The sequence below is a fragment of the Chlorocebus sabaeus genome, chromosome 14 (genome assembly GCF_047675955.1).
Source record: "Chlorocebus sabaeus isolate Y175 chromosome 14, mChlSab1.0.hap1, whole genome shotgun sequence".
In the NCBI taxonomy this organism is placed as follows: domain Eukaryota; kingdom Metazoa; phylum Chordata; class Mammalia; order Primates; family Cercopithecidae; genus Chlorocebus; species Chlorocebus sabaeus.
Genome location: NC_132917.1, coordinates 65,189,903 through 65,215,028, shown reverse-complemented (window position 1 = coordinate 65,215,028; position 25,126 = coordinate 65,189,903). Strand labels below are relative to the sequence as shown.

At 41.2% G+C, this 25,126-nt stretch overlaps 1 protein-coding gene across 3 annotated transcripts in view; it reads left to right on the top strand.

Annotated features, from left to right (window-relative positions):
• Nucleotides 1–25,126, top strand: part of SPRED2 (sprouty related EVH1 domain containing 2) — a 129,739-nt gene that overhangs the window by 78,176 nt on the left and 26,437 nt on the right. For all 3 annotated transcript variants that reach the window (XM_073023042.1, XM_007970428.3, XM_007970429.3), the window contains 2 exons: nucleotides 15,670–15,847; nucleotides 23,797–23,965. In XM_073023042.1, coding sequence (XP_072879143.1) covers nucleotides 15,670–15,847; nucleotides 23,797–23,965 — 347 coding nt within the window. The remainder of the gene's footprint in view (nucleotides 1–15,669; nucleotides 15,848–23,796; nucleotides 23,966–25,126) is intronic.

The following is a 25,126-nucleotide window of genomic DNA, read 5'->3' as shown; positions in this document are numbered from 1 at the left end:
GCTTGTAGGACAAATCCTGTCCCTCTGTGTTGTCAACTAGCTAAGAATCCACTGCATCATGATTATATCCTATGAGCCTGACACTTGCCTTAATTGCTAACCAACAGTCATTGTGACCCTAAAAGGAAAGAATTTCCCCAGTAACACTGAAGTTGGAATTTGTAAAATAACATCAGTACGGATCCTTTTAGAGCCATTCAAGATTCAGTGGTGCCACATTCTGAGGATCCCCAAAAATCAGAAGTTTAAGAAGAATTCCTCCTCCTTACCTTTTCTCCCTCACCCCACCCCTAGATAGGAAAACCCTTGACCAAAACCCAGCAAGAGCTGAGCGGAACTGGCCTTTCCTGCTGGCAGTGGGGAAAGAGGCTTCTTGTCAAAGAGACTGTCAGTAAGCAGTTGAAACATTTGGGAATATTTTTCCACCTTGATTAGGCTTTCGAGGGCTGGATTGGGAGCCCAGTTGCTCACCATTTTATGTTTTTTCTGTAGGGAAGATACATTCCAATTTCAAACAACTGATTTACTTTTGGACCAGAAATTATTTGTCACATTGAAGCAACTTAAACCTAAGTTGCAACTTGATGTGCACTGAGCTGGTTTATCAGAGGTCTGTAAGAAATGTCTTTCCCTATTTTTAAGCTAAACAATTGCTTTGTTACCTTTTCCTAACATTTTCTCCTTTTCAGTCTGAATGTAGTAAAGATTGGGGCTGGGGAGTTCATGTTGAGTCAACTGATAAGGCAGATAGAATCAACTGTTTGGGAGAAAAAGGACAGATCTCTCTTCTCTTCTTGGCCTGCATTTATTCCATAAATATGTCTTGGGGTTTTTCTTCCATGGGGCTAAAGAGGATCTCACATCTGTGAATGCGTAAAACCGGTTAGATGACCAGGTTGTACCTTCCCCCCCCCCCCCCCCAGAGGATCTTATTAAACTTACTAAAACTCAATTTTCATCATTTTCTTGCTTTTTCAAAATACTTGGATAAACCAGTTTCGCTCCTGGAAACTTCATAATTGTGTAATAACAGTGGCACTGAGAGAATGTATCTGTTAGTTTGTCGTGGTTTCAGGTCTTTGTGGTTTCAAGTTTTTTCTCTACCCAAAATATATTCTCAGTTGCATTTTACTGCTGGAAGTTTTCTGATCTGCTTTTGTAGGATGTTTTAGTGGCTTAAGTTTGCTAAGCCCTCTGCCACAACTAAAGGACTTTAAGGCCATTTTTTAAAAACACAAAGCGTAAAAAGGGACCAAAGTTGAAAGGGTCTCAAAAGTCATTTGTGGTCTCTACCCCTCATTTTACATATAAGGAAACTGAAACTCAGTAATAGAGTTTGAGGTGCCTCACCCAGTTGTGAGAAGATGTGTAATGAGGTTAGGTCACCTGTCCTGACTTATGGCACTCATTACAACAGATCCAAAAAGGAATTACCTCTGTTGGTGTGAAACTGTGGCAGGATGAGTAGGATCACCCTCTTGCTCTGTGATTTTTTCATGTAGCTGTGTTGCCAGTGTTACCTCTTCATTTCTCCTTAGAATTCCTTTCACAATCAGTTGCCTATCCAGTAAATTTCAAGGCACCAAGATAAGGAATAACTTATCCTCCAGAGCACCTAACTCGAATATAGGCACTTCTGCCACCACATGAGGACCTTTCAAAAGTGTGGTCAGGGGTTGGTCACAGGGACTGGTCTTAGTCCTTCATCTGTCCCTAATGTCAGTGACCTTGAACAAGTCCCTTCTGCAGTCTGGATTTTAATTTTCCATGTGAGAGAGGAGTCTAGCGTAGATGGTCTCCACAATTCTTTGTATTAATAGCTTAAGAGGTGGAACTAATGTGAAGACCTGAACTCTGCCTTCGGGCCGACCTCTATTCCACTCTTCAGGAGGGAAGTGAAGCCGTGCAGCATGCTTCAGGGAGAACAGGTGCCTTGACTGTGTGTTGTTTGTTTATCTGTGTGTTTAGCTTTCCATCTCTAATGAGGGAGGTGGCAGAATCCTAGAAAAAAAAGGAACTAAATGAATTAGTAATTCTTGCCGTCTGAGAGGGCATCCATTTCCAGTGGAGCTGTGGGAATATAAACAGGCTCTTAAAAATCCTGTCAGCTTACAGCTTATTATTGCTAGGATGATCTGCTGATTTTCCTCCCTCCCCTTTGGGTTAAATTATCACCTTCTTTTGTTTGAGAACAGGTTTTTTGTTTTGTTTTGTTTTGTTTGAGACAGAGAGTCATTCTGTCGCCCAGTCTGGAGTGCAGTAATGCAATCTTAGCTTACTTCTTTTTTTTTTTTTTTTTTTTTTTTTCCTCGAGACAGAGTCTCGCTCTGTCGCCCAGGCTGGAGTGCAGTGGCGCGATCTCGGCTCACTGCAAGCTCCACCTCCCGGGTTCACGCCATTCTCCTGCCTCCGCCTCCCAAGTAGCTGGGACTACAGGTGCCCGCCACCATGCCCGGCTAATTTTTTGTATTTTTAGTAGAGACGGGGTTTCACCATCCAGGATGGTCTCGATCTCCTGACCTCATGATCCGCCCGTCTCGGCCTTCCAAAGTGCTGGGATTACAAGCATGAGCCACCACACCCGGCCAATCTTAGCTCACTTCTAACTCTGCCTCTCAGGTTCAAGTAATTCTCCTGCCTCAGCCTCCCAAGTAGCTGGGATTACAAGTGCCCGCCATCATGCCCAGCTAATTTTTGTATTTTTTTAGTAGAGGCAGGGTTTCACCATGTTGGCCAGGTTGGTCTGGAACTCCTGACCTCAGGTGATCTGCCCGCCTCGATCTCCCAAAGTGCTGGGATAACAGGCGTGAGCCACCCCGCCCGGCCAGACAACAGGTCTTATTAAGGGCTGGCTTGTAAAGGATTTTGTAGGTTTAGAATTTGGTATTAACATAGGGTGGTAAAGGCATTTCCTGACCTTCTGATTAGGTTTACGTTGGGGTGGAGGGCAGGTGGTAGATAGCAGGTACAAAAAAAAAAAATGGTGGAGGGAACTGCATTCTAAATAGCAGAAAGAAAAGTAATCAGATTTTGTTTAGTACCATTATCAGCATCTTATAGATTTAGTGTTGATTTCCATTTAGAAATCAATCATAACACTACAAATTCTCTCACTCTCCCGACACTTATGATTTTCAGTGTTCAGAAAAGTTCAAAGAAGTATATGCTTAACATCCATATGACTACCACCTCAAGTCTGCAATTAGCATTTTGCTATTATTGTTTTATCATACACATATCTATCCATCTATCTCCATCCATGATTCTGTGGGTTTTTTTTAATGCATTTCAAAGTAAGTTGCAAATATCATGGCATTTCTTCCTAGACATTTCAACAGGTGGGTTATTAAGTACTCCCTTCCTTTGCTTTCTCCAGTAATGTGAAAGAAAGCAAAAAATATTCTGAGAAAGTCAGGCATAGGAGTTCAAGGGCTGCCATTTAAAGCCCTAAATTGGAGATTATTAACTTTAAACAACTCTCCTTTGCCGTTTGTTTTTTGAAGTACCAATTTTTCTATCACATGCACACTTTAATGTGGTGAGAGTTAATTTTGTTTAGTAATCTGACATTTCTGTTAGCTGGCCTTTGGGGTTTAAATGTGGATCACAAATACCATTTTTGGAAGTGTGTGTGTAAAACAGAGGGAAAGTCAGAAAATTACTGCTTTTGGAATAAAAAGTAGAAGAAACGGTCCTTCAGGGGTGGGTTATTTTGTTTGCTTTAAGATGGTAATCTTTTGATCTTGATTAATTATGAACTCCAGAAGTTCAGGCTCAGTAAAGCAGACAGACAATAAAAGCAAAATCACAAACCTAGATTCAGACTTTGGCCTCTCACCTCCTAGTACTCCCTCAGCCCCATTTCAGGCCATGTAATCACCCTGAAATTCAGTCCTTTAGGACAGACCATTTCATTCATTCTTTTTTGGTTGGAGTGAAGTAAAAAAAAATTTTTTTTTTTTTTTGAGACGGAGTTTCACTCTTTTGCCCAGGCTGGAGTAAAGTGGCGTGATCTTGGCTCGCTGCAACCTCCACCCCCTAGATTCAAGCCTCAGCCTACCGAGTAGCTGGGATTACAGGTGTCCGCCACCACGCCCAGCTACTTTTTTGTATTTTTAGTGGAGACAGGCTTTCTCCATGTTGGCCAGGCTAGTCTCGAACTCCTGACCTTAGGTGATCCACCTGCCTCGGCCCCCCAAAGTGCTAGGATTACAAGCGTGAGCCACCACACCCAGCCCTAAATTTTACTTTTTTAAGCAGTTTACTCATGTCAGAGCCATTCGTGTTTTGGTGGTTTTCGAGAAAAACTCAGAACTACCTCTGACACATGTCTTGAATGTTAACAAACTTTCACAGTAAAATCTTCCCATGATTTCCTAAAATATTTTGTTGTTGTTGTTGTTGTTGTTGTTGTTGTTGAGACGGAGTTTCTCTCTGTCGCCCAGGCTGGAGTGCAGTGGCACGATCTCAGCTTACTGCAACCTCTGTGTCCCAGGTTCAGGCAGTTCTCTTGCCTCATCCCCCCGAGTAGCTGAGATTACAGCCTCCTGCCACTACACTCAGCTACTTTTTTGTATTTTTAGTAGAGACTGGGTTTCACCATGCTGGCCAGGCTGGTCTCGAACTCCTGACCTCAAGTGATCCACCCGCCGTGGCCTCCCAAAGTGCTGGGATTACAGGTGTGAGCCACTGCACCCTGCACCCTAAAACGTTTTGAAGAACCTTAAAAGATTTGTGTTAACATTTAGAGAAGCTGTGTATAACATTTTAATAGATTTGCTACTACAATAAAACACATATACATGTCTATGTTTATCTTGTTACTTCAATAACTGTCTTCAGCAGATAGGATCTTTGGGTATGACAGATGAAAGAGGACATGGGAACACGTCCAGTGGGGTTTGGAAGGCTTGTCTGGCATAGGAGAACCTATAGAACCTATGCCTTTTGAGGAAAAACCTAAATCTGAATCATCCACTTTATACCTGTGTTATCTTCACCTGGGCCAGTGCAGATAATTATTTGATGCTGGGCTTTAAAGAAAGAAATCTTTAAAACAAATTTTTAACTTTATTGAATTTAGTGGAATTGTAAAATTGTTTAGATTTTACAGTTCTGTTACATTTACTTTCAAATCAAAGGATGTATTGTTGTAATGTATTGTTGTTGCTGCTATTGTCATCGTTATTGGAGGATAGTATGAGGTTAATTCCTAGAGCCAATGTTTTAGAACTCAAAAAATAATTTTAAATACATTGTAGAGCCTTCTTTAAGGTGATTTATCTGCTGCACAGATATGTGACTGATACAGAGGCCCCTAACTGGTTGACCAGGAAACCCACCAAGGATTTAAGAGGCATATGCCCAGGAGTCTCCAGTTCCCTGGTCCCCCAGGGTGAAAAAATTAGGATTTCTGCTATTAGTAAGGATTAGAGCAAAGAGTTTTCAAACTTCAAGAAAAAGTTGTTCCATTCTTCGCTGATTATAATCTAATGACTAAACTACCATACCTGTCCTGCCAGTCTCCCCAGGCCTGACCTCAGCCCTCTGCTGGACTTTCCTCCTTCTGGGCCAGGTACATTACTCACCTCAAGAGGTAATTGCACAAGAAGACCATATTGACAAGAGAAAGTTGCCCAGGAGCCATTTTTTAAAAAATCTGTCTTAGACATTACTCCTAAAATTGCCTTCCTGTGTGCTGAAGCTGAGATTTACTTCAGCGAACACTTCGTTGCCCATGTTTAAAACTGCCCCATGTTAGGGTTTTAGGTTGAACAACCTTAATGTCTTTATCTTTATTGTGTCCCAATTACAAGTGGTCAGTCATCTTATATATATTTAGTAGTATTGTGGTTTATAAATTTGAGTACTAAATTGAAATGCTGGAAAGATTTTGTTGTTTAAAAAAAAAAAACAAATATAGTGGCATCCTTAATATATTTTTGATAGATTAAATAAGTATTGATAAAATCAAAAGGTTTTTATTAAAACTTTTCTTTTTTTTTTTTTTTTTCATGAGAGCACTGTAGATAGAATCCAGCCAAATCACTCTTTTGCCTGTGCAGGATTCATGTGTGTTCAAGCTACAGGAGATAAACACTTAGAGGTGAAATTTAAAATTGCGTTTTAAACACAGTACAGTGGAGTGAGTCTAATATAACTTTGTCAACCTTGCTGAAATGGAAACCAGAAAACCAACATTTTATGAGGTAACTTCCAGTGTGCCTGGGCATTGCTAATGCCATGGGTATTACCACCTTCTATTTACAGTCCATGCAGATTTGCCCCTAAAATTGGGGCTTTCTCTGAGAAGGTGATGGGACACTAGTCACTCCAACTTCCATCTGCCACAGTAGGTTTTTCAAGCTCACCAGAACTGTCACTCAGGGCTCCCAGACTCGGGGGATGTCAGAGGATCCCTAATTGCCTGCCGGTATTTTCCCAACTACTTCCTCAAAGGCTCCTAAGCCTCTGTAAAGCTTACGTGTTTAGCTTCCAGCCCTGATCTTTGTTCCTTTGTGTCTTTGCTTCATTTCCTTTTTTTGTGTGTGGCCCTTGTGGGTCACAGGACACAGCAGGAAAGAAAGAAGGAGGCCAGACTGGTGCATGGCACACTGCCTTGTACCCTTGACTAGGGACAGCTGGGCAGAGCATCCATTCCACTCCCAAGGATGTCTGCAAGGCAGGTGCAAGATAATGTGCCAGAATGTGCAGTATACATGCTGCTCTGGCTCTGGTGACCTGAAAGTGTAAGGTAACACTCAGAGATGGGGAAATATTTATATTTAAATTAGGATTTAACGTCAGTGATAAGTTAAATCTATATTACTAAATATTAAATCTATAATATTTTCCTTTAAACTGAGGTTTAAAGGAAAGTATAGAGGCACATAGCATGCTAAATCAGTACCGTATGTTAAACAAGGTATGGGCATATATTTTGAATCAGAATTGCTCACTTATAAAAATAGGAATTCACAGCTTATTTTTAAAGAAGTATTTCTGTATTAAAATTTCATTAGGAAAACTAAAATACTAGAGGTCCAAGCCTAGCAAACTTTGACTTGTTAGTACTGGTTCTGAAGAATGATTGATAAATTATTAAGTTTAATAATCATTTATATGCTGACCAGTATCTTCCATGATAATGGAGGAAACGGCCTCTTTTAATATGTGCACTGGAAAATAGCGTGTGGGTGAGAGGTTTATTTATATGCTTCGGTGTAGCTAGGTAGCATGAACAACAACAAAGATGCTTGGCTTATCCAAGGCATGAGGAGGGACATGCCCCTTACCTCCTCTTCAGGAGAGGGTAGAACTTGGACACAGAGGGCGCTAGTGACCTTGCAGGACAGCAGAACTTACTGGCTTTACTCACAGATTCTGAGCCCAACAGGGTGAAGAAGGAAAACCTATTTATCCCCCTTCTGAGGCTTCTGCGCATAAGCGGACCCCTGGCTTTTAGCCTAATTGGTTTCTGTATGAAGGTTATATCCCCAGTCATTGTAAAGCAAAGACCACCACCGCCACCTCCTATACACAGCTTTTAGGTACCATGTTTGTATAAGTGTTCCATTCCTAAAAGTCATTGCATGCCATTTAAAAAATACATAAGTTGATAATGAAGATAACATATTTTTAAAAATCAAAGCTGGCTGGGCCTGGTGGCTCACGCCTGTAATCCCAGTGGATGCTGAGGCAGGTGGATCATTTGAGGCCAAGAGTTTGAGACCAGCCTGGTCAATATGCCGAAACCCCATCTCAACTAAAAATACAAAAATTAGCCAGGCGTGGTGGAGCACACCTGTAATCCCAGCTACTCAGGAGGCTGAGGCAGGAGAATTGCTCAAACCTGGGAGGCAGAGGTTTCAGTGAGCTGAGATCGCATCACTGCACTCCAGCCTGGATGACAAGAGCAAACCTCCGTCTCAAAAACAAAACAAAACAACAAAAAACCAAAGCTATGTTGTAGTCCTCTTTTTTTTTTTTTTTTGAGACAGAGTCTCGCTCTGTCACCCAGGCTGGAGTACAGTGGTGCGATCTCAGCTCACTGCAAGCTCCGCCTCCCGGATTCACGCCATTCTCCTGCCTCAGCCTCCCAAGTAGCTGGGACTACAGGCGCCCGCCACCACGCCGGCTAATTTTTTGTATTTTTAGTAGAGACGGGGTTTCACCATGTTAGCCAGGATGGTCTCAAACTTCTGACCTCGTGATCCACCCGCCTCAGCTTCCCAAAGTGCTGGGATTACAGGCTTGAGCCACCGCGCCCGGCTGCTATGTTGTAGTCCTCTAAGGGTAAGAGTTACTCTGCATGAGCAAGATTAGCTACAGCACCTCAGAAAAGCAGGGACACAGTGAAGAGCCTGTTTTGTCCTCTTGGTAAATGTGGTCAGAGCATAGTGCCCTGGCACTGTGAGCTCACATGAAAGTGTTAGTCCCTGTTTAAGTACATGGGTTCTTTTACTAGCAGATACTTTGAAGCTGGAGTAGGGCAGTTTCAAAGGTACTCTCTATTGAGTGTATTCGTTGGCTGATTTCACTGATGTTAAATAACTGTGGAGAAGCCTTTTGTTAAGTGATCTTAGCCCACTTTTCACCTTCCCTAATTCTTATATCATGCAAACTGGTTCCCTTTATGAAACAAACACTTAATGCTCAGAAAATCTCTTCTCTGCCTCACAGTGCCTGCTGTTTGAGAGAAGAGCTGATGGCCTTTGCCAAAATTAGCTACTGTGAGATCTAGCATCTTTGGATCGAGTCTTTCTACTGTGGGCATTAATGAGCTTTCGTTAACACTGTTTTCTGTAATGGCCTAACCTAACCACACAAACAGTACATATTTTGGTAGTTAACACAAAGGTCTTATTTTCTGGGCCATTATAGCGTGTAGAGCAAGTGTTCTACCTTCAGGGGCTTGTACAGAGCAGAAAATCATGTTACCACCATGCATAAAATTATGTTATGTTAACTTTCCTTGCCCATAAAGTTCAGAATATATAAACTTCCAAAACCAGGGCAGTCCGCTTTCAAAAAATTATTGAGTAGCTGATACTTAAGACAGCACCCACAAAACAAAACCACCACCTGACTTAACAAATAGAAAGTATGACCAGTACCCTCAGTTTCTCAACACATTTGATTCTACTGAAGTATTTTGTTGATTTTTTTAAAAAGATAACTAGTTATATATATTTTATATTCACATATAGTTCATACACACATATGTAATATTTTAAACATATAATTCGATGAAATCAAAGAGCCTGTATAAATCTATAAGCACGAGGAAGACCGGGGGCGGGGGATGTGATTAAAATAAAGTGAGTGTGCCTGGCTCCCTGCAAGAAGTTGGTGTTATATTTGGCTCAGTTGGCGTCTGGGAGTTGGGCTGAAGAGGCTGGGATCTTGGCTAATCCCTCTCAAGGTCTGGTGAAGTGGAGAAGAGGCTGGGAGGAAGTGAATCTAATGTTGAGCATAATGGAGAGATAAAGGAGCTGTGTAATCAGATAAGGGTTGGCTGTGGGAAGTATTTATGGGGGAGGTAAAAGTCCCAGTCTCCATCCCTGAAAGAAGCCGATAGGGAAGGGCAGGAGCAGAGTGCCAGCTCACAGACGGTGGACGGCATTATTTTCCTCTACAGGTATGCCTACAGTGGACAACTAAACCTGGTCTTTATAAACCTAACCTCTCATGACAGTTGCTGGAGGTCCATGTCAAATTTCCTCCTACTGTCAAGAGCCTGACAGCTTCCCTGCCCCTCCACTCTCTGATAGCTAGAAAGGGCAGGCAATCGAAACCCACTCCTCAGTGGCCAGGGAAGCTGGTGTTTCAAAGACCTGTTTCTGTCACTGTGGTAGGCTTTCAGCAAAAATGATGATGATTACAACTTACCAAATGTCTGAATCTGTAACACTGCTTTCAGCCAGCAGGGTAGATCCCCTATTCATTTTGCAAAGGAGGAAACTGAAGCTCAAAAAGAGGTTTCTTCAGCTCCTGAGAGGACTGGGGGACTTCGGGGCCACCTGGCCCTGGAGCACACATTCCTTGTGAGACCCAGTGCTGCCTCGCCGTCATCTCCTACAGTTCCTTGGTTTACATCTGTTAACGTGGCCCAGACAGGGCCTGCTTTGAAACTGGAGAACACTTAGAACATAAAGGCTGAGGTCTAAAACTTTTCTGTGGAGATGCTAATCCAGTTTTGAAAGCGTTTTTTTCTTTGCCTTCCTATCCTGCCTTACAAATGTTACCTGCCTCTTTTGCATATTGCGTGATCCCGGGACAGGAAGTCCTGTTTTTACAAAAAGTCCGCGTGTTGGGAACACAAAGCTTTTTCCATAAAGAAACCACATTTCAATGGAAGATCCTCAGTCCAGCCACTTTTGCTCATAACACACCTAAAGAATATGGTATTGAGCGCTGGCCATCCAACACGATTTGTAATAACATTGCTAGGGCTGTTCAGCTGAAGTTCAGACACTCGGGCTCCATTCAGTTGGGGTTTGGACCCTTGGCTGGAGCTTCACTAGATCCACACCATTACAGCAGTTGTTAATTTCAGAAGCATTCTTTTAAAATGTTGTTATTTTTGACAATGATAGCATGTTTTGACATTTTTTTTTCTAAGGCATACCAGCAGCAGTTTCCTTGTGCAAATTTTTAAAACTAATCTGCCCTTGCCCTTCCTGCCCCATCCCCCCCACTAACAAACCCTGCATCTGTTTTAAACAGATGTTGTTTAATTCTTTCCAGAAAGAGCGGGAGGGAAGGTGGGAAGAGAGTTTCCTCCTTTATACCTTTTTGGTAGTGAAGTTCATTGTCGTTTCTGTGCTGGGTGGGGTGAAGTGCCTGAGTAACATAAATACACCATGGATAGGAAGCAGTTGGCATGCAGCCATGCAGCTGGATTATCCAGACATCCTTCGCAGCTTTTAGTGCAGCACTTTATCCCCCGCCTTGTTTTAAATAGCCAGATGCCTCAGTTAATGCTGGCTCTCGGGGCTCTTGCCGGAGGAGACAAAGGGGGCTTCTGCCCCGGAGCCTCCCTTTCCCCAAATCCCATCACAGAGAAGTCTATACCCTGGAGAAGGCACTTGATAGGAGGCATTGAGGCAGGAAGGAGGAGGCCTCAGAGTGCAAGCAAAGGCCAGAGTTAACAGTCTTGTAGTCTGGACACAGAAGGGTATGGTATTTTTTAATTCTGTAATAAATGGGTACTTTTTGGAAATAAGTTTATGGCACTAACATAAGCAATGCAGACTTCTCTTTTTCATGTTTACTTAATCCCCTCAAAGAAACAGAGAACAGCACACAGCTACAAAACAAAAAAAGTAAAAGCATGTTTTAACAAGAGGTGCACAGAGTTTCCATTCTTCACCTTGGCCATCTCCTGTTGAGATGAACCCATAGTACACTCATAGAACATTTGAGAAAGCGGTGTTGCACACTCGAGAATTAAAAGTCATAGGACCCTTAATTTTTTTTTAAAATAAATGGGATTGGGGGAAAAGGATATTCTCAAATTGTATGCAGTTAATCTAAATAAATGTTACAGAAGGTTCTTAATCTAAGGGAATATGCATGTTGAATCCTGAAATAGTTGGATTAGTCCTATATGTACATGTATGTCCTATGATTTTTATATGTACTTCTACATGATTTTTTGATTTTTATGAATGGAAAAATACCGTGATCCCAATTTAGTAATTGTGGTTCATAAGTAAATAAGTATTGAACACTGTATATTTTTATAGGAATTCTGTTAGCTATAGTTTTTTTTTGTTTTTTTTTTTGGAGACAGAGTTTTGCTCTTATTGCCCAAGGTAGAGTGCAGTGGTGTGATCTCAGCTCTGCCTCTGGGGTTCAAGCTATTCTCCTGCCTCAGCCTCCCAAGAAACTGGGACTACAGGCACCCACCATCAAGCCCAGCTAATTTTTTGTATTTTTAGTAGAGATGGGGTTTCACCATGTTGGCCAGGCTGGTCTCGAACTCCTGACCTCAGGTTATCTGCCCACCTCAGCCTCCCAAAGTGCTGGGATTACAGGCATGAGCCACTGCATCCAGCCTGCTATAGATAATTTTTTTAAAAACCTGTTTATATTGTGAATTTAGCCCTATTCATTCTGCAACATATTACATGTAAGACACCATTCTAGGCCCTAGGGATATAGAATTGAACAAAAAAGGCAAAGTTTCTGCTCCTGTAGAATTTATATTCTGGTAGGCAAGCAGATATTTTATTGAGCAAGCATTGATTTAGTAGCATATAGAAAGCCAAAGCAGAGGGAGAAGATTTAAGAGGGGTGGAGGGTGCTGTGCTGCTTTATATAGAGTGGGCAGGGAAGTCCTCTCTGAAATAACCTTGGACAGAGACTTAAGTGAAATAAGAGAATGAACCCGGTTGGTATGTGAGGAGTAGGGTTTGAACAGAAGAAATAGCAAGTGCAAAGGCCCTGAGGTAGAAGGATGCTTAATATGGAGGCCGTGGGACCAAACTGGAATGAACAAGAAGAGTAGTAGGATAAAAGGTCCAGATTTTGACTTCTGCTTGGTGATACCACTGGAGGGTTTGTTTGAGTAGAGTGATCTGACTTACCTTTCTATTTTCTGGGTTAAGTTGGGCAAACATGGAAGCAAGGATGCCAGTTGGAAGGCTATTGCAGTAATCTCAGTGGAAGGTGATGACAGTTGGATCAGGTCAGTGTCAGTAGAAGTGGTAAAAAGTAGATCCTGGATATATTTTGAAGAGAGAACTAGAAGGATGAGGAGGTGTCAGGAACCAAGAGTTCAACCTGAAACATGTTGATTGTGGTACGTATTAGACACCTATGTAGAGACTTCACATGGGCCCTTGGTTCTACTGGACTGAATCTCACAGAAGAGACCTGGATGGAAATGTGAATTTGGGAACTGTTGGTATGTAGAAGGTGTTTAAGTGGAGGAAGTTGGTCCTAACTTGGATCATGGATGACTTAACCACAGTTACAGGAGGAAGGGCAGAGAGAGTGCTGGTACAAAGCGTAGGCATGGTGGTGGGCACAGGCAAAAGGTCTCCTGTGATTTTGTCTATTTTCTCAGTGAGGCTAAAGCAACTTCATCCATCATCTGAGAGTGAGGGGGTAGGAGGCTGTGTAAAGTTGTCTTTGGGGGACAGATCAGGGAAATGTAGCAGGATGCCAGGTGGCACTTAAGGACTCACTTGAGAGTAGTGTTTATGGCTTTCAAACTAGTCCTATGAGCATAGTAGAGTGGGGTTTTTCCCTTGCACTATGTTCAGCAGGCTGGGTGGGGTTACAGAGTAGGTCGATGATAGGATTTAACTCCACTGGGGTCATGCCAGGCAATGGCAATAAGCAAGGGGAGGGGTAGAGAATCAGTTGAGGATGTGGCGTTTGGGGGAGGGCAAAAGTGGTCAGAACAATAGATTGTTGGCCCCAACAGGGTAAAGAATTATTAGAGTCTGGAGGGAGAGAGCTGCAAAGTTACGAGGTGGTCGGAGAGCAGGATGCTTACAATTGAGTTATGGAGGTGGTGCAGATGTTCGTAATGACAAGATTCACGGTTGACCTGGGCATGAACGGCTAAAGTTGGTTGTAAGACAAGGGCATTGGAAGGAAAGAGGCCCAGAAATTGAGAGGCCAGGGAATTGGAGGGATCCTCCAAGTCAATAATGAAATTATCAAGAATCGGGCCAGGGATCATGGTGGAGATATGGAGAGTCAGTGAGCCTGGTTGCTGAAGTCTTCAAAGGATGAAGGAAAGTGAGGTCTGTGGAAGACTGAAGAAGGGTTGTGAGGGGGGCATGGTCAGGGTGTGAGCTTCACACTGGAGGGAGGCTGAACAGTCTGCAGCAGTGGCAAGCACCATACCCACATCTCGGCCCAGCAGGGTGCAGTGGGGAGACAGAAATCAGCCCTGGGAGAATGGGCCACAGAGGCCCAGCCGAGAGTGCATTTTAATTTAGGTTAGGAAAGGGAAAGGAACTTATATGAGGTACCTAAGAGTATCAGATTCATAGAGACAAGACAGTAGAATGGTGGGTGCCAGGGGCTAAGGGGTAGGGGAAGTGGGGAAGGGGGAGTTAGTATTTTTCATGGGTACAGAGTTTCAGTTTGGGATGATGAAAAGTTCTAGAGGTAGATGCGGGTGATGGTTGACCAACGGTGTGGGTGTAATTAATGCCACTGAACTTGTATACTTAAAAATGGTTAAAATGGGAAATTTTATACCATTCATATTTTACCGCAGTGAAAAAAAAAAAATGAAAGGAATGATCAGAGGAGGGGATGAGGAAGTAAAGGGAATGGTAGACCTTGGAGTTGGGGTGCCAAGGGAGGTCAGTTGGGTGACAGTGGAGGGTTAGCCGTAGGGGGTCATGGAAAATCTGGTGGCTTTGCCTTTAGCGGTGAGTGAGGTGAGCAGGGCTATGGGGCACTGCCTCCACGTCTCTGGCCAATTGCGGGGGCCAAGTTCTGAGTGCCCGGGCTGAGGGCGTCTTCCCTGAGGCCCAGGGAACGAGGGGGGTTCTTTGTTACTCTGCAGCTTTGTTTCCCGAGAATCTGTTATAACGCCTGGCATATGCAAGATGCAAATATATGTTTGAGTAAAAATGAATTCTATCCAAAGAAAGAAAACAGCAAGTGAGAATGTAATGGCCTTGCCAAAAATCCAAATAAATTTCCCCCAAAAGTGATGAAGAATGAAAAGAAGCTAGAGTTGGTCTCTGGGGGAGAAAAAGGATTTTTGGCAAATGTACAGAAGAACTTATTGTGAAATTGAGGTTTTAGACTGGAAGAAATAAAATCATAAACAGAAGGCTACAAATGTGTAAAGGGTTATTGGAATTGAAATATTTTCCTACCTAGATATGTGATTTCATGGTGAATTTATGATTTGCAAGTAGATTATCCTATTTTATGCTAAATAAGATTCTTGACTTTATAAAATGTTAAAACTTGGTCATTCATTTTCAACTAATTTTAAAGGGTTGAAACCGTAATACCCTCTTCATAGGTTTGTAGTCTAGGCACAGTGGCTCATGCCTGTAATCCCAGCACTTTGGGAGGCCAAGGTGGGTGAATCACCTGAGGTCAGGAGTTCCAGACCAGCCTGCCAACGTGGTGAAACTCCATGTCTACTAAAAATACCAAAAACTAACCAGGCATGGTGGCAGGTGCCTGTAATCCCAGCTAGTTGGGAGGCTGAGTCAGGAGAATTGCTCGAACCCAGGAGGCAGAGGTTGCAGTGAGCCGAGGTCATGCCATTGCACTCCAGCCTGGGCAACGAGAGCGAAACTCCGTCTCAAAAAAAAAACGGAAAACCAAAATAGGCATGTGTCTTTCCAACCTAAAGATACTAAATTATAGAAATCAACTCATTTATCAGTACTGACACCTAGAAACTGGAGAATATTATGCCTGTATAATCTTTTGATCACAAGTAATTTTTAATTACTAGGTATCTTTTTAAAAATGTACTTTTATATTGAGTTTAAGTGTTTTGTTTTTTCCCTAAAAGTTGAGATGGATCACTTTTTAAGGTTGCCTCCAGGCATAGATTTCTTTCGATAAGTCCAAAAAAGTGCTGACTGGTGGTCACCTTGCATTGTGAAACGTGTTCTGCAACTACTAGACCATTGTCATGCCCCATTCTTCTTGTTGTTGTCGTTTTAGTGACAGCTATATTGTGCGTGTCAAGGCTGTGGTTATGACCAGAGATGACTCCAGCGGGGGATGGTTCCCACAGGAAGGAGGCGGGATCAGTCGTGTCGGGGTCTGTAAGGTCATGCACCCTGAAGGCAATGGACGAAGCGGCTTTCTCATCCATGGTGAACGACAGAAAGACAAACTGGTAATGGCAGACATACATCACGTGGGTTAAATTAGTGACAACTGCTTTATTTATGTTAAATCATAGTACTCTTTCCTTAACGTATTTTTTTCTTTCTTTCTCTGACTTCAAACTCTTGCAAAAGCTTCAAAAGTTAGAACCCCGGAGCTGGTGCCAAATTGCAAAATGTGACTGTCCTTTCCAGCAAAGTCTCTTTTGACCACACGCTTTATCTGAGATGCTTAGAAGTATATTTGGCTGTTTTATTTGCATCTTTGATTAAGATGTCTAACGTTGTAAAAAGGTATTCAAAACAAAAGTGTACTCTTTTATTATTATGAATCACATTGTACTGAGCTGTGAAGTCAGTGTTTTAAAAATGTAGAGTTTATTCACGGAGCATGCCATTGAGGTTTGGATGGTGGCAGGTAAAATACAAAGGCAAGATACCATCTGACATTAGGCTATTTATAAATAAATGTTTATCTAGCTTTTATTTCATGCCCTAATGAATAAAACATGCATGGAAAAAGAAAGTAACAAAAAGTAGTGGTATCATACTTTGGTTTGTTTTTGTTTTTGTTTTTTGTTTTGAGACGGAGTCTCGCTCTGTCACCCAGGCTGGAGTGCAGTGGCGCGATGTCGGCTCACTGCAAGCTCTGCCTCCCAGGTTCAAGCAATTGTTCTGCTGAGTAACGGGACTACAGGTGTGCCCCACCACACCCAGCTAGTTTTTGTATCTTTAGTAGAGACAGGGTTTCACCATATTGACCAGGTTGGTCTCGAACTCCTGACCTGAGGTGATCCACCCACCTCAGCCTCCCAAAGTGCTGGGATTACGGGCATGAGCCACCGCGCCCAGCCCATACTTCTATAAATTATTATCCATGCTTATAGATAAATACTTTGGAGAGTAATCATCGTCTCCCAAGGGTAGGGGATTGATACTTCATAATATACAGTCTTGTGGGGGAACTCAAATGTTCAGTTCTATGTTATGAAGGAATCTATGATAGGAAGGAAAATTGAACGTCCAAAATCTGTTTTAAATTAATGGCCCTAAACATGGAAGAACACTACTTCTATCTGTATTTGATCATGGAGTGTATACTCAGAAGCCAACAGATGATTCAGAATGTGCAGGATTGTGCAGGATCCCACAGAGAAAATGCAAAGACACCACAAGAATATGTCAGTGTTGCATTTGAGACCCTTTACAGCAGCATCTGTTGGGTTTTATGTGTTAAGTGTACAAATTTAATCTTCTTTTGCAAGCACTTCTTATAGTTTAAAAAATTTACAAAATAGATAAGACAGAACAATTTGTAAATGTTACATGTGGGTTAACAGAAATGTTATTTTCACATTTGATTTCATTTCTGAAAATTTGAAGGGAGAAGACAGCTAATTTTAAAAAGTGTTTGTTCAGGAAATACCGTATATAATAGTCGAATAATGAAAACATTCTTGTTTATAACATTTTTGCAATAAAAAGCAATGTAACTGCATTACCAATAAAAAGTAAAATGACTACCATTTATCTAGCATTTACCATGTACTAAGTACAATCCAGCCCTTCGGTTAGATCTGTCATTGTATCCTTACAGCAGCCTGTATAATTGTAATTGATGAAATTATGATTCAGAAAGATTCCTTGTTCTTAGTGGCCTGTTTTGGGGGCCTGGAACCAGTATTTGATTCTCTTGTCACTCTGACCCCAAAACTGAACAACCACCCTTAGCCCTTTGATGTAATTTTCCCGTTTTGTACTTTTTTAAATAAAAGATAGGATCTCACTTTGTTGCCCAGGCTGGCCTCCAACTCCTGAGCTTCAAATGGTCCTCCCACCTCATCCTCTGGAGTAGCTGGGGCTACAGACACATGCCACTGTGCCCAGCCATATTTTTAAACAGTCGTGTATCTCATTTATTTTGCCTTAAACATTCTCTTTCAAGACTATCATGAAACAGCATTGCCCTAACATTCTCATATGAAATTTTCCATGTTGCTGATATCAGTTTGATGTTTCATTATTTGACCACCTCCTTAGTGTCAAATATTAAGGTTCTTCCCCTCACCTCAGTGTTAGGAATACACCTGTGTGAATTTTCCACGTTTATTGTGTTTTTGGAATAATTTAGGAGGTCATGTTTGTATGACTTTTGATACATGTGCAAGGAGCTGCCACCGGTATTAGAGTTTCCTTTAATACATTGAGGGAGATAAAATATACATATATATAATATATGTATAATACTTATTGCTTACTAATGAGATAAAATGTTTTTCTGTTTGTTAAACAGTTGTAACTGTGAATTAATTATCTGTTGATGTCCTTTGTATATTTACTTATCGGGGCCTTATTTTTCTCCTTGATGTGTATGCCCTCTTGCATAATAAAGATATGAATCTCCATCTGTCATATTTGCTGCAAGTATATTTTTATAATCTGTTGCTTGCCCTTTAGTTCTCATTTTTATATAGAGAGAAATTTTTTCCACGTCTTTGGTCTTTTTGTTTTTAGGGTTATTCTGTGTTTTACCAGATTATCTTGTCTGAAGGGTTATGTTTTTAGAGCTACTTTTTCCTGGTATTTCTATGGTTTGTCGTAGAATACTTCAACCTAAAGTGGTCCTTTAGCTTGTCTAATCTAGTCACTTTTAAGACATTACTAGTGCATAGTAAACTTTCACCATTTGTTCCAGGTCCTTTAAGTAAATAACCTCAATTAAATTCCTACAACATTTTGAAGGAGGAAGATACTACTATTTCCACATTGTAGTGGGGAAACTCAATGCTCTAAGAAGTGAGCCACGTCCTCGGCATGGGACGGGCAGTGTCACCAGCAGAGCCAGCGTTTGAGCTCATTTCTTTGCAAAATCAAGCCTGTCCCTTCACACTAACTCGGCTTACTATTAGGGCAGTCCAGTCCTCTGTCCACCCCCACTGAGTCATGGACCAACTTATGTTGTTTGTTGCTAGTGTACACATAGATTGTGCTATCCTAAAAGTGTGCCTCATCCCCTCCCCCATCATGTTTCTCCATCTCCCCACCCCCTTTTCCTGTCCACTTTACATTCCTCGACTCCACACTTGTGGGCTTTTATATTCACTGGTCCCTAAATCACACACCCATATGTCCTGTTGTACTTCTCTATCTCTGCATCCCTTACCTTGCCTGTTTCACACTCTGGGAAATTCTGGATTCCTGTACTGAGTGGTACTTAACCCTCCCCTCACCCATACCCAGCATATCCATGCCCGTGCTTGCGCACACATGCACACACACACACACACAGTCTCCCTCCCTCTCTCTCCCCCAACCCTCCACCCTCCCTCTCTCCCTCTCCTTCTCTCCTTAGAGATATGATAACTCTTCCTTTGGCCTCTCAAGCTTCTCTAATGCAACGCTAGTGCCCACTGGAGACTATGCACCCACATGGGAGCTCTGCAAATGTGGTGAGTTATTGAGGAACCCCCCTCTAAAAGGTGGAATGGCAAAGAAAAGATGAAGATTATTTTTAGGATATATTGGATGGATGGTATCAGAGTTCCCAGTATTCCAACTAGGGCATGAAGTGCTCTTTCTGGTAGAAACAGTGTTGTCAGTTTTTACAGTGTAGTGCAGGTGTAGAATTCAGCACATCGTGGGAGTTTGTTTCATTACATATTGAGGGCTGTGAACTTAACTACCATTGTTTCTATGGGAAAAGTCTCTATTCCAGACACCCATTCACAAGTAGTTATTCAGATCATTTTTTAGTAAGCTGGGGACGGTCAAGCCTGAGAAATTATATGTAAATTAAAATTTTCTAAGGTGAATCTCATTTTAGATGGATTAAAGAAGTTTACTCCTTAAACAAATCTTGCAAGAAACCTCTTTATGGAGACTAATCCCAAAATCTAGGAGGTTGATCATTCCAGGCGTTGCCCATGTGTAGGTCAGTGAGCATTCTCACATAACATTTGTGGGAATTTGAGCTGGCAAAGCTCTTTGAAAAGCAATTTGGCAGGATTTTAATTTTAAATGTGCATATCTTTTTACCTAGCAGTTCACATCTAGAACACTATCCTTTAGAAAAAGACTTAAACACACAGAGATTTATGGACAGCAACAGTTCTTAAACTTTTTTGGTCTCAGGATCCCTTTACACTCCAAAATTTTATTCAGGACCTCAAAAAGTTTTTGGTTTGGTGAGTTACAGCTATTTATAACTTACCATATTAGAAATTAAAACGAAAAACATTTAAAACTTTTAATTAAACAGTATTGTTACTATAAATGACATTTTTATGGCAAATAACTATATAACTTTTCCAGAACAAAAGTAATTATGAGAAAAGTGGCATTGCTTTATGTTTTTAAAGATCTCATTAATATCTGGCTTACCAGAAAATAGCTGGATTCTGGTATCTGCTCCTGCTTTTAATCTGTAATACATTATTTTGGTTGAAATATATAAAGAAAATTCAGCTACTCACAGAGAAGGGGAGTTGGTAAGGGGAGAAATATTTTAATAGCCTTTTCAGACAATTGTAGATATTCTTCTTTGATACTACACTAAAACTCAACCATGTGGAATCTGAAACCTATCAATGAACCTTTCATACTCTGTTACATTACAACCCACTGGTTTATCTTTCACTTTAATAGATCTTTTCCTCATCCCTGATTTTGTAACATCATGCACTGGTCACCTGAAAAATAATGCTCCACTGAGTAAAGCAGATGTTCCAAATGTTGATACATTTTATTCAGTAATATAAAAAAACTACATTTCTTAATATCGCCACTGACTCATTAATATAAAAAAAAAAACTACATTTCTTAATATTACCACTGACTCATTAGAAAAGGCTTTAAGTACCAGGAAGCTGTCTAGAATTCTGATTTATACTTGAAATATAGATCAGGATATAAATTGCAGCATTGTCTTCAAGGTGACCAATTCTCGTTGACATAAATGCCCATGAGTATGGAGAATGGTTAAATAAATCTAATACATCCATACAGACTAATTAAACAATTCTTTTTACCTTCCTGTATCTCTATGACATATTTTTAAGGAAAATAAAAAGCAAGTTAAAAACAACTTATAGGTGTGGCTACATTTAAACACAGTTACCCTTATGCAGAAACTTACCTGTGTATATGTACAAAGCCACAAAACGGAAACTGGGATTATGCCCGCTCTACTGACAGTGGGGAACTGGGCAGAGAGAGATGTTGACAGGGAGGGGAGAGATGAGTAGGAATGGAGTTCTCATGGCTTCAGCTAATACTTAAATCTCTCACAACGTGTATTTCTTGTGTAGTTTTTAAGTCTCCAACAAGAACATAATCACTTTTTTTCTCCTTATGCATCTTATTTAAACGGGTATTTTTTAAAGCCTTTCTCAAGTTTTAAGTTAGCGTCTAATTGTATGTGTGTCAAAACTTCACCAGAGTTTATATCTGTTGGGAAGATTAAAGCATCTAAACCTTTTCATTTTTGTCTTTAAACTTAGATACATATGATAACTATTTTGCTTTAGAGGACATAAAGAGATGGTATCTGATTTCCCCCTTCACTTAAGTGGCTGAACTATTTTACTTAACTTTTTTTTTTTTTTTTTAAGACAGAGTCTTGCTTTGTCACCCAGGCTGGAGTGCAGTGGCGCAATCTCGGCTTACTGCAAGCTCCGCCTCCAGGGTTCATGCCATTCTCCTGCCTCAGCCTCCCGAGTAGCTGGGACTACAGGTGCCCACCACCACGCCCAGCTAATTTTTTGTATTTTTAGTAGTGATGGAGTTTCACCATGTTAGCCAGGACGGTCTCGATCTCCTGACCTCATGATCTGCCTGCCTCGGCCTCCCAAAGTGCTGGTATTACAGGCGTGAGCCACTGCGCCCGGTCATTTTACCTAAACTTTTCTAAGAAAATGTACCTTTGGAATAATTTCAGAGTTAGAAAATGTCAACCAAAGACTAATTTTTTTCACCCCGAAAATATGGAGAAACTAGGGGTCTTTGTTTTCATAATACAAAAAGTTTATTTTGAGACTTTGAATTGAGACTATTAAATTCTAAAATAGATAATATTTGTTAGTTAAATTCTTGATGATTTGGATTTCCCCAATGTGGAATGGGGCTGGGCTGACATTTAATCATTGTGCTATTCTTAGGGGGAAATGGCTATAATAAGCAATTTAATCATAAATAGAATTATGGGAGGGGACTGTTGTCCGATCTCAATACAATGTATAAAGTTAACTGCTTGGGACTACTATTTGATATACCAATTTGAATATTATTCTCACTTTTTTATTAAGTTAGGGAACATTCATTAGGTAACCCTTAATTTATTTTTCATTTGTTCTTTCCTTTTGTTGAGACAGAGTCTCACTCTGTCACCTGGGCTGGAGTGCAGTGGCACAATACCTTCTCAGCTCACTGCAGCCTCAACCTCCCGGACTCAAGCAATCCTCCCACCGCAGTCTCCTGAGTAGCTAGGACTACAGACGTGCGCCACCACACCCAGCTAATTTTTGTATTTTAGGTAGAGACAGGGTCCTGCCATTTTGCCCAGACTGGTTTCAAACTCCTGGGCTCAAGTGATCCTCTTGCCTCAGCCCCCAAAAGTGCTGGGATTACAGGCATGAGCCACTCTACTGGCCTCCTTCTTTTTCCTTTGATCTATTCTTAGAATTTATACTTACTTAAAGGTATTCTCTAATTTACGTGTATACTAATTTAGGCAGGTCTTTACTCCTGTCCTTCATTTAGTCTAAATTAATAAGATCACATTGTGGTAAACGCAGATCTTTGCCAGAACAAGATTGGGCTATTAAAACTTAGCAAAATCGTTATGGTGTTTGTAATGAAGCCATAGGAATAAACATTTTAAGGAGTTTGAGTTTTTTCATGAATAAAGAACGAAGTTTACATTCAAATTATTGCAATATTATCTATAATATTAAATAAACTCTAGTATCTCTATCAACTGTGTTACACACAGAGAGTTATTTTATAATCTGGACTTTTTGTAGGCTAGGGAGTTAGGGGAACAAGACTAATATACATGAAACTGTTAGAGAATAGTTTGAAATCAGGTACTAAATTGTGAAGATGACAAGGAGAACTGGAGTACGTGTAAGAGTAAAACTTGACAGGGAAGATATACTGGACAATGAGTGAATTAGGGTTCTCATTTATTCAGTGTTTTCAGAGCATGTTCCTGTTCTCATTGATAACATTGGTGTTCTTTCCATCTTAGAGATAAAAAGATCAGTCTACTCATTATAACTCAGTAAAAGCCAGTTCCGAGACTAAATTGCTAGAAACTTGAAGATTGTTCTATTAATCCAAACATAAAGTTAATAGAGATGCAAGATCAGGGTGGCAGCAACTGAAATGGGGTTGATACAAAAGCTGTTGAAGGAAAAATGAAATGGACCTGGTGATTAATAATACAGGGGATAGGCAGAGGAGGCAAAGATGATCACAGAGATGTTGAGCCAGAGAAAAAGAGTGGAGAGGGATTGGCATTGCCAGAAGTTGGGAGAGGAGAAATTTTAGAGTAAAGTTGATTTTTCAACTTTTGGAATTTGGAGCCTTAGGGGAGGGAAGCTACATGGCCATCAATACAAAGACCGCAACATGAAAGCAGTAATCTGAAATACAGCAAAGACCCAAGACCTGGGCATCAGCTTAGTGCCCTGTAGCCAGGGGCCAGGAGGAAGAGGAATGACTGTGATGAAGAGAGAGTGGTGAAGTGGTACAGCCAGGACAGTGGGAAGCAGCGAAGATCAGATGGTCAGCAGCCAAGCAAAGCCTTCTTTCCAATTGGAGAGACTCACTGATATGTGAAGGCAGGGGTTGGAGGGATTTTGGTAGTTGCCACCAGTGATGGTTCCTAATTAGACTTCTGTAACCAGACATCATCATGGCTGTTCCACTAGTAACCAGCCTGTGTGTTTCCATCCTTCAGGTGGTATTGGAATGCTATGTAAGAAAGGACTTGGTCTACACCAAAGCCAATCCAACGTTTCATCATTGGAAGGTCGATAATAGGAAGTTTGGACTTACTTTCCAAAGCCCTGCTGATGCCCGAGCCTTTGACAGGGGAGTAAGGAAAGCAATCGAAGACCTTATAGAAGGTATTGAACTTGTCACTGCATTCTTAGTGGGACTATGGAAATGTTCCAAATTCTTTTTAATTCCAATAGTCTGCCATCATATATTTGTGGTTTATTTGTGGGAGGGTTTGGGGCCAGGTCAGTAGATGCCAAAACTTTTGGAATATCCAAGGAGAGTAATTAAAGTGACGATGCAGGCAAAAGGAGATGGGTTTCAGAGTAAGGAGTAATCCCAATTGATTTTTGGACTCTGCTGTGAAAACACAAACAGGCAGGTTCTGGATTTCCATGTGCATGTATTTTTGACTGCTTTCACCTTGTCCTGACTATTGAAACGGCTTTGGTCTGGTCTGTCTTGGCTCAGAAGTAGAGTATGGATTCTGGCGGGCCCAGACGGCTCCTGGCCTACCCACTGTCCTCCTGTAATCAGAGGCCCAGGGTGTACGGCTGCCACTGAAAAGGAAAGGGATCTGTGACCTCTGGAGCCCTGGCTCGGTTTAGGCCTTGGTCTATGGGTAAGTGAGTAGTAGGCATTGTGTTACATCTGATCATGGCCTGGAGGGCCCTTGGGCAGTCAGTTCTCATAGTGGACTTGGCGAGAGTCCACAGATGCAAACACAAAAATTCTCCACTGCAGCACATCCAGATATCAAATCAGAGCATTAAAGAAGCCATAGACAGGGCCCTGTGAAGAAAGAAATATCAAGCAAGGCATATTAATGCCAAATTCAGATCTTGGGGAAATTAATCACCAAAGAATGTGTGTTTCATTTGCTTAAGAAATAAAAGTGTTCTGAAGTCATTTTCTTCATTGTGGATTTGGGGGAAGAGAAAAAAAGCCAGTCTTAAAGACAAATTACCTAACATTATAATCAGTAGTAAGACAAGTCTAGCTAGAACAGGAACCCATAAACAACTATGAGATAGCCAAAAAGAGATGATAAAAACAAGTGTTCAAATTATAGGTCTGACATAAGTGGCAAATATTTAAAATGTTATTAAACATAGCTTTTTCATGTTTAGAGAAAAAACAGCTCCTATATTATTGATAGACGTTCGCATTGTGTCCATGTACTTAATTGCACCACATTTCATTCTCCTACTTGTAATTTTTTTCTCTATATACATTCCATCTAGCTTTTTTTCCACCAGTTTTCCTTGAATATTGGTTTAATGGAGTAA